The sequence below is a fragment of the Quercus suber genome, unplaced genomic scaffold, assembly GCF_002906115.3.
Source record: "Quercus suber isolate HL8 unplaced genomic scaffold, Cork oak 2.0 scaffold_370, whole genome shotgun sequence".
Classification (NCBI taxonomy): domain Eukaryota; kingdom Viridiplantae; phylum Streptophyta; class Magnoliopsida; order Fagales; family Fagaceae; genus Quercus; species Quercus suber.
This window is the reverse complement of record NW_027069822.1, coordinates 280,774-289,442: the sequence shown is the minus strand read 5'-3', so window position 1 is coordinate 289,442 and position 8,669 is coordinate 280,774. Positions and strand designations below refer to the sequence as shown.

General features: G+C 35.9%; 2 protein-coding genes across 3 annotated transcripts; both read right to left on the bottom strand.

Moving 5' to 3' along the window:
- Nucleotides 1–1,914: 1,914 nt before the first annotated feature.
- On the bottom strand, nt 1,915–4,413 carry LOC112037499 (disease resistance protein RUN1). 2 transcript variants are annotated; one of them, XM_065760512.1, is made up of 3 exons: nt 3,175–4,413; nt 2,391–3,073; nt 1,915–2,236 (listed from the first exon to the last, which is right to left on the bottom strand). In XM_065760512.1, exons 1-2 carry the CDS (start codon nt 4,357–4,359, stop codon nt 2,453–2,455), a joined length of 1,806 nt encoding a protein of 601 aa, XP_065616584.1. In that variant the 5' UTR covers nt 4,360–4,413; the 3' UTR covers nt 1,915–2,236; nt 2,391–2,452. The 2 variants fall into 2 exon arrangements, with proteins under 2 accessions (XP_065616584.1, XP_065616585.1); XM_065760513.1 differs by having other exon boundaries at nt 1,915–2,224.
- A 114-nt stretch (nt 4,414–4,527) lies between these two features.
- LOC112037494 (TMV resistance protein N-like) lies at nt 4,528–6,814 on the bottom strand. Its single transcript, XM_065760507.1, has 3 exons — nt 6,646–6,814; nt 5,325–6,429; nt 4,528–5,209 (listed from the first exon to the last, which is right to left on the bottom strand). The coding sequence occupies exons 2-3, from the start codon at nt 6,321–6,323 to the stop codon at nt 4,703–4,705; spliced, it is 1,506 nt and encodes a 501-aa protein (XP_065616579.1). The 5' UTR covers nt 6,324–6,429; nt 6,646–6,814; the 3' UTR covers nt 4,528–4,702.
- Between the last annotated feature and the right edge of the window lie 1,855 nt (nt 6,815–8,669).

Sequence of the window (8,669 nt, the reverse complement as noted above, 5' to 3'; positions counted from 1 at the left end):
GTCTTTTCCTGAACCATGAGCAACACATTAAAGGCAAGGAAAAAAAACAAAAAACAGGCATAAGCAACAACTCATAGTCACAAAATAATCAACATCAGACAATGATCTTAACTTTAAACCATACTAAAAGTCAGTAACTGGTAATTTCACAAATAAAGGCGGACATATCTTCCCCATAAGCAAAAGCATAAATATAACAATGAAGCACAATATATATCCAAGGTCATATACATATCCTGCATTATCTAAATGAGAGTTCTCTAGCTAATTCTAATCCCCTAAAACCTCCCCCTTTTTTTGTCATGAACTGCAAAGGGAGACTTTCTCTAAGAAGCCGAAACACGAATGTATCAATGAGGCACACTCCAAAGGATGGCCACTTGCTTAAGACTATTTTACAAACTATGGCATGTAGACTCATGGTAGGTCAAGCATAAAGAAAAGTAAAATAAATGTGTGGACTTTAATTTTAGGAAGAAGACTAAATTACAATTTATTTATACCCTTAAAGTTCATGGTAATTTTGATTTTAGTCTCTAAAGTATCAAAATTTGGACTCACACTTGTAATGTTACATCACGTTTGGATTTTAACACTTACTTTTATTTCTGTTGATGAAGTGTCCACTAAGTGCCATCTAAAACTCAAAACAACGAAATTTTTATATTCAAAACTACGTTGTTTTGAGTAGTGTGGCATGGCATGAAGACTCATGTCTTGATGCACATAAAACACTAGAGAAGACCATTGACAACCCAAACTTTAAGGTGCAATGCTTGAAAATTGGAGTATACCTGAAGAAAATAATGGGCGGCACATTTTAGCAAACACAAGGTGTGCATGTTTAAAATTGGAAATGAAGAGCACAAGGTCACATTAAATCTATCCAAAAATTTACACTCAATTCAGCAATAGCACATTATCAAATAACAACTTGCAGCATTACTAACGAGTAACAACATTAGTATAACATAGGAAAAGGTCCTTAAACTACTCCACTTTAGCAACAACCACAGGAATGGCAACAAATGGAATAGCCTTCTGCAACGTCAGTCCGAATTTGTCTTTTGTGTAGATATCTTCGGGTGTCATTCAATCCGGGAGTTTCCGATGAAATTGGTAAATGAGAGAAGCTAGCAACAAGTTTAGGATTCTTACAGTAAGAGCTAAATCTGGGCAAATCCACTGCCCAGATCCAAATGGAATAAAAGTGAAATTTGTTCCTCAAAAATCCAAAACTTCAGTACTCATGAACCTTTCTGGAATAAATTGTTATTATTAAGAAAAGTTCCAGAAACTGCTTTGAGAGAAAAAGCTATTCTTTGATTGATTGGAATGAATTAATTGAATTAATTTACACTAAGGCTCTGTTATATATACACGTTCACAGAGCAAAGAGGGAATCAAACTAATCTAACTAACTTTTAACAAACTAACCAATTCTGCTATTACAGCTGTACAACACTAATCATTCTCACGTGCCTACTCTCTCACGTGCCAATCACTTAAGTGAAACGCTGTCGTTTGCCTTCAACTTTTCTTTCTTCTTTAGCTTATAAACTCTGTCGTTTTGATCATCACTGCATCTGTGCTGTTCTTCTTTCTTCGTTTCCATATTGCTTTGCTTCATGCCTTCTTTTTCAGTTGCATATTATAAGGTTTGTTGCTTGGACAAATTATAAGGTAGCATTTTGGGATAGTTTTACCTCCTCTCATGTGAATAGTGTATTCTACTATAAACTTTATTAAGACTTGTCATGAAATATTGAATAGTTATCCATTTATTCACTTCTCATTCTTTGATTACCAAATAGAAAAAGGTTTGGCAAACTTGAATTCACTTTTTCATTACTTTTCTTTTACTAGCTTCAATTTCATATAGGTGTATTTTGGAAATTTCTTCAATACGAATCAAAGACCCAAATGCAGGCAAGGAAAAGATAAAAACAGCAATTTCATATGCATTTGTATATTAATAGAAGTTTAACAGAGCATTTCATACGCTTAGCCAAATAAATAAAATCAAAAAGAGTATTACATGTCAGCACACAAAAAAGAAAAGTTATTTAATCAACAATGAGAGCAATTTGACAGTTAATTTAAATGATTTACCATTTTGAGCCCTTGAGAGTTGAGATCATGACCAATATAGTGAGAGCCCAGGTGGGTCGTTTGGTCGTTTGCACCAACAAGAGAACAATGAAAAACTTTGTATCATTCCAACCTGATTAAAAAGCTAAAAAAGAAAGTGATACAGTATGATTTTAATTATTGAAAAAAAGGTAACGCTAAGAAGAAAGCAGAAAAAGAAGTATGTCCAGGAACACAAAAAGGGAAAGAAAGAAAACAATTATATTTATAATGGTAGCAGAAGAAGGATGATAACTTACAGGTAAAAGAAGAGAGCAACATTCTGTTTGAGATGCTAAAATCTAGATCCTAGATTTCATAATCAACTAAAAGCGTAATATCCACGGTCAAAAATAGGTAATCTTCCTCCACGGAGGTTGCTGCTGTCATGTGCAATAGTTTGATTGGGATCCTTGTATACCAAACGGACCCCGATTTTCTCCAGCTCAAAGCCCGTGATAGCTATTTTAATCTCAACTTGATGGAATTCCTTCGCATCAATAGAAACGCAAGGGGTTTCCCAATCGTGGAGATTAGATAAATAGAGCAGCCCAAGGTGATGCGATACAAGTTTCCCATATTTTTCCCCTATATCAAAGTCAAATGGACAACAATTCTTTTGAAATCCATCGACTTTAATCGATTGAAAATTAATTAGAGATGGGTGTTGATGACGCTTGCTGGGTACAAAAACAAAGCACAAAACAATTCCCCTCCACACATCACACTCATTAAAAGGCACCTGTATGTTCACTTTTTTTATTTTGAAAATTTGATTCAAATTTGGGAAGCGACGTAGATAATGATATCTTAGGAAAATGCAAGAAGTAACAAATGAGCTATAAGGGTCTTCGCATATGTTCCCTTCTTTAGACCATGTCGGAATTTCACTTCCAGGAATAATAGAAGGTAGTCTCCCCCCTAGTATTTTACCACTTTGTCCCTGAAATATACAACACATGATGTTGAGTTAAAATAAATAAAATAAAATAAAAACCAACACACGGACAGAGACAAAGATATTTAGAAAACAGAGAGAAATACCTTAAACAAGTTACTACCGCTTTGAATATTGTCAGCCAATTTGAAGCAGTTGATACATTTGAAACATAATTGAAAATGACACGGCCAGAAGGAATCATTTTGTGATTCTGGCAATCTCTTTAGTGAGGTACAATTGTTCACACTTATACACTCAACTTTTGTCGGAAGATTTGGTAATGACCGAAGCCTCTTGCAACCATCCAAGTCAAGCAATCTTAGTCTAAAGAGTTGAGAGATGCTTTCAGGAAGGGAAATGAAATCATTTCCACTTAGACGTAACGCATTTAAAAGGGATAGGCAGCCAATATCATTGGGAATTGCTAAAAGATGGCAGTCCCTAAGATCCAAATCTCTTATAGGCATACTTGATAAGAGACGCAATAACACACCCACGGGATCTAGACTAGTTGGCAAAGAATCAAATGGAGATGATGGCCATTGACGTTCACTAAAACACACTCCCATGACATTTTGAAGGCGAACGGTGGAGGAAGGCAACTCTTTTATAGCTGTACCATGCAAATGAAGATTCAACAAACTTTCCATATTCCCCAAGTTCTCTGGCAAGTTGACAATTTTTGAGCATCCAGAAAGATCAAGAAAGCTTACTTCCATCAAATTACAAATAGTGCTAGGAAGACACACAAGATTTTTGCAATCTTTTAGACTCAAATACCGAAGGGCAATCAAATGTCCAATGGAAGATGGCAACACTTCTATTGCTGTTCCTTCTAAAGTAAACGTATGCAGAGCTTCAAGATTCCCTAGGTTCTCTGGCAAGTTGACAAATTTTGAGCATCCACTACGATAAATTGCAGATAGTGACTTCAAACTACAAATGGTGCTTGGAAGAAACACAAAATTTTTGCAATCTGTTAGATTTAATGACCAAAGGCTAAGCAGAAATTCAACTGATGAAGGCAATTCCTTTATAGCTGTTCCACACAAAGTAAGCTCCTTCAAACTTACCATATTCCCCAAGTCCTCTGGCAATTTGTCAAATTTTGAGCATCCAAAAAGATCAAGATTGTTAAGCAATGTCAAACTACAAATGGTATTAGGAAGACACACTAGATTTTTGCAACCCGACAAGATCAAAATATTTAGGCCAGTCAAACATTCTATAGATGAAGGTAATTCCATAATAGCAGTGCATCCCAAAAGAAGTTTCTGTAAGCGCTTCATGTTTTCCACAAATTCCGGAATTTTCTTGACTTTCGAGCAATGAGTAAGATTAAGAATTTCAAGAGACTCCGTTTCAAACTTGTTTGGAAGACAACTTAGTTCTTTGCATTGTTCTAAATCAAGAAGACTATGCTTTTTTAGATTCCCGATGGACGGATGCAGCTGACATAAATTTGAACACCATGCAAGAACTAATTTTTCAAGATTTGGGACTCCAGTGAAGTCGGGGCTTATAATTAGGGCTGACGAACCAGCCAAATCAATGAACTTTAGCTTGTTAAAATTCTATGAGAAGAAAAGAAAAAGTTTAGAATAATTAACTTCCTAGCGTCTATTTAAAAAATTATAATACTTTAAAACTGCAAATTTGTATGAGGATGCTTATTAATGCTCCTACCTTCATTCCTTCCCAAAGTCTTACAATTTTGCTTTGTTGCAAACGAAGTTGAACAAGCTCATCTAGCTGGAAATAAGGCAATGATTTTGAAGGATAATCATTCCATTCAATAAATCTAAAATTATTAGGGAGATGTGTGGGGACATGCAAAAGATTAATATTACGAATTCTCAGAAATTTAAGATTGGGCATTTTCAAAAAAGCGTTAGGGTTCCAAAGTGGCCCAATCTGGTTTTTTGATGATGTAAAGCCTCGCCAAGATAGGGTCTTTTGGACCCATCCATGTAGAGTAACCAACAAAGCTAACCCTCGCGAATATAGAGAGCTTAGAACCTGCCCCTGAAGATTAACCAATAGAACTGACCCTTGCCTCCAACATTCCTCTTTTTCTTCATGATAAATACTTGTATCCTTGGCTCCCCTGATATCTATGGCTTGAACTGCTTCTGTTCCCTAATAATAAAAAATGAATTCATGAATTGAAAAATATATTATTAGCATAACTATGCATATTTAAACTTTACTGAATATGAAGAAATTGAATGAGCTCAAGTAAATAACCTCTTACCGTATTGTTTTTCAACACATAATCAATGTCCTTATAAAGCCACAGTATCCTACGCTTCCCAGGCTCATCACGAGAGTATTGACAAACTTTATTCCTACCCATTTCTCCTAGTAAATTGTGCATCCACAATTTATTATAATCCAAAATTTTCAAGAGAGATTTGTCAATGAGTTCCCTCAATCCAATTTCTAGGTAGAGGTCAAGACTACGAAGTATTTCTACTACATAATCTTTCTGCTCGTGATTAAAGAGGCATGCAATATGTAAAAATATTTCCTTGAGTAAGTCATCGAGTCCATCAAAACTTATTTCAAGTACTTGGATAACAATTCTCCTAGGACCTTCTTTGAGCCTCTCTAAAGCACTCTTCCATTCAACAATACTTTTTCCGAACAAAAAGGAACCCAAAACCTCAAGAGCTAAAGGAAGACCATCAACATAGTTTAAAAACTTGTTAGATAGTTCTAAAAATTCATCTGGAATGTGCTCCTTTTTAAAAGCTTTCAAATAAAAAAGATGCTGTGGATCTTCATATTCCAATGGTTTAACTTCATATATTTCGGATTTAGTTAGTGAATGTGTCTGCAACAAATCTTTATATCTTGTTGTTATGATAATTCTACTGCCCAAACCAAACCAATTGCGCTCTCCAGCCAACCCTCGTAACTGTTTTAATTGATTTACATCATCAAGAACAAGAAGAATTTTTTTGTGACGTAACCTAGTCTTGATTTTGTTAGATAGATCATGATCATCATCATAATCCAAATGGTTTTCCTTCAAAAGTTTAAGAATAAGTGTTTTTTGAACTGCGGGTAAATGATGTCTTTCACAAACTTCCCTAACATCAGAAAGAAAACAAGAATCATCAAATTCTTCCAAAACCTTATCATAGACAAATCCAGCAAGAGTTGTTTTACCCATTCCCCCCATTGCCCAAACCCCTATAAACCGAACATCATCAACTTGATCTAAAGCTAAAAGAGACTCCAATTCCATGGCCTGAGGGTATATTCCTACTAGGCCCTGATTAAGTTCAGAGAATTTATATCTAACTGTACGCGATATATGTCTCACAATGCTTCGTATTTCTTGGGTCTCAGGACTGCAATGAACGAAAAACAATATGTTGAGTTTGAAGTTTGAACCACCAATAAATAGGAGATGCGAAATATATGAAAATTGATTGGATCGCGAGAAAAAAAATTTGAAAGAAGTACAAAACATTTATGTAGATCTGCTTAAGGTTCAAAATGGAGTTGTACATACAAAGTGGATCATGTGAATATTAGAAAGAGAGAAATACGTCAAATTAAATTACCTAATATTCTTTAAATGACATCCGGCGAGATTGCCCACATGACTCAAAGCATCTCTCCATGTCTCTACCTTCTTCTTCTCAAAACGTTCTTCATGTTTAACAAAGGCCTCCTTAAAAAGTCCCAATTGCTTCCGTACATCAGAAGGATCCACATAGTGAAAAATAGGAAAAACTAGGGGAATCTGGGTAACTAAACTCCAAAATCAAACTTTATAGTTAGTTGGCCCGGTTCCGGAAGTATATAAGATATTAGCATCTCGAGCCTAAAAGGGTCGATTTTCGGTCATAAATCGATCTTTTAAAAATCGGTTTCTATGTTTTGACGTGGAAAGTATCCTACCTGGAAATCGAGTCTTATAAACTCGGTTTTTATATAGAGCCTTAAAAGCTCGATTTTAGTAGCTTGATATGCCACGTTTACGACACATAGATCTCGAGGTTTAGAAAGTCGGTTTGCTGAAAGTGAAACCGAGTCTTAGAAACTCGATTTTCTAACAGTGATCAGCAGCTGACACGTGGTCTGTCTCTCAGTCCTTCAGGTCACTTCATTAGTCCTTTGTTCAGTTCACTTTATTTGTCTCATATTTTTCTCTTACATGTGTTCCTAAAGAGCAACAATTTCACGTGAAGGAGTTCACTTCAGCTCTGTCTCTCAGTACTGTCTCTCAGTCCTTCAGTTCACTTCATTAGTCCTTGTTCAGTTCACTTCATTTGTCTCATATGTTCACTGCATTTTTCTCTTACATGTTCACTNGTCTCACCACTGGGCACACTGACGTCTTCACTATTAGTCATGTCTCACCACTGGGCACACTGACACTATTTTCACGTTTTGTAACATTGGGTCATGTCTCACTGGCACCTTCACTATTGATCCATCAGCTAGTGAGATTTTAGTTTGCATTGTGTTCACTTTCACTTTCACAGCAGCTGTCTTCCCTCTCTCACTCTCCCTCTCAGTCTCATACAATCCCAGCACATCCTCATGTCAGGTAAGGGTCTCTCACTTAGTTGTTTGTTGTTTGGTTTTGATATTTTGTCTTTAATTTTTATTTTTTGCTTGAGTATAAAATTATAAACATTGATTTGGTGATGTAATTGCTTCATTTTGGTTTTGCCATGTACTAAAAATATGAAATGTTGCTCCAAAAAATAAGAGCTGCCCCCTTGCAAAAAAGTAGTAAATAAGTACTTAAACGTTGAGTTCTAAAAAATAATTGTTACAAATTTACACTCATCAATTATCATCTACTAAGGGAGACAACTTTGGCAGTGAAACAAGAATGCTGATTTTATGTACCTCAAAATTGCACAGGCAGACCATTTCGGTCCACTTCGGTCTCTTAAGTTCCACTTCAGTCCTTTCGGTCCACTTCGGTCTCTTAAGTCCACTTCAGTCCTTTCAGTCCACTTCGGTCTCTTAAGTCCACGTCAGTCCTTTCGGTCCACTTCGGTCTCTTAAGTCCAGTTCAGTCCTTTCGGTCCACTTCGGTCTCTTAAGTCCACTTCAGTCCTTTCGGTCCACTTCGGTCTCTTAAGTCCACTTCAGTCCTTTCAGTCCACTTCGGTCTCTTAAGTCCACTTCAGTCCTTTCGGTCCACTTCGGTCTCTTAAGTCCACTTCAGTCCATTCGGTCCATTCAGTCCACTTTGGTCATTCACTATTTTTGGTCCATTTCGGTCCCATAGGTACACTTTAGTCCATTCGGTCCATTTTGGTCTATTAGGTCCACCTTGGTACATCCAGTCCACTTCGGTCCATTCGGTCCATCCAGTCCAATTCGGTCCAAGTTAATATAAATCATAAGAAAACAAAATTAAAATAAAATTGTCATTTAACATAAATGTGTAATGTGATAAAACCTATCATTATCCCATCAATTAGAGTAAATATTATTCTCTAAACTCTGAATTCAGTTTTTTGCTTGAGTATGAAAGAATGATTGATATATATTTAAGATGTATTCTTGGAATATTTGTATTGTTAGGTTTTTAATGATTGTATTGTTGTTTGGTTTGATTTTT

Excerpts from the sequence above, each read along its gene's own strand:
- LOC112037499 (XM_065760512.1), bottom strand. The coding sequence starts at position 4,359 with ATGAAGCGCTTACAGAAACTTCTTTTGGGATGCACTGCTATTATGGAA. Across the intron at positions 3,074-3,174 it reads GCGGTAGTAACTTGTTTAAG|GGACAAAGTGGTAAAATACT; the intron begins GTATTTCTCTCT and ends TGTATATTTCAG.
- LOC112037494 (XM_065760507.1), bottom strand. The coding sequence starts at position 6,323 with ATGGAATTGGAGTCTCTTTTAGCTTTAGATCAAGTTGATGATGTTCGG. Across the intron at positions 5,210-5,324 it reads ATGTGTTGAAAAACAATACG|GGAACAGAAGCAGTTCAAGC; the intron begins GTAAGAGGTTAT and ends TTTTATTATTAG.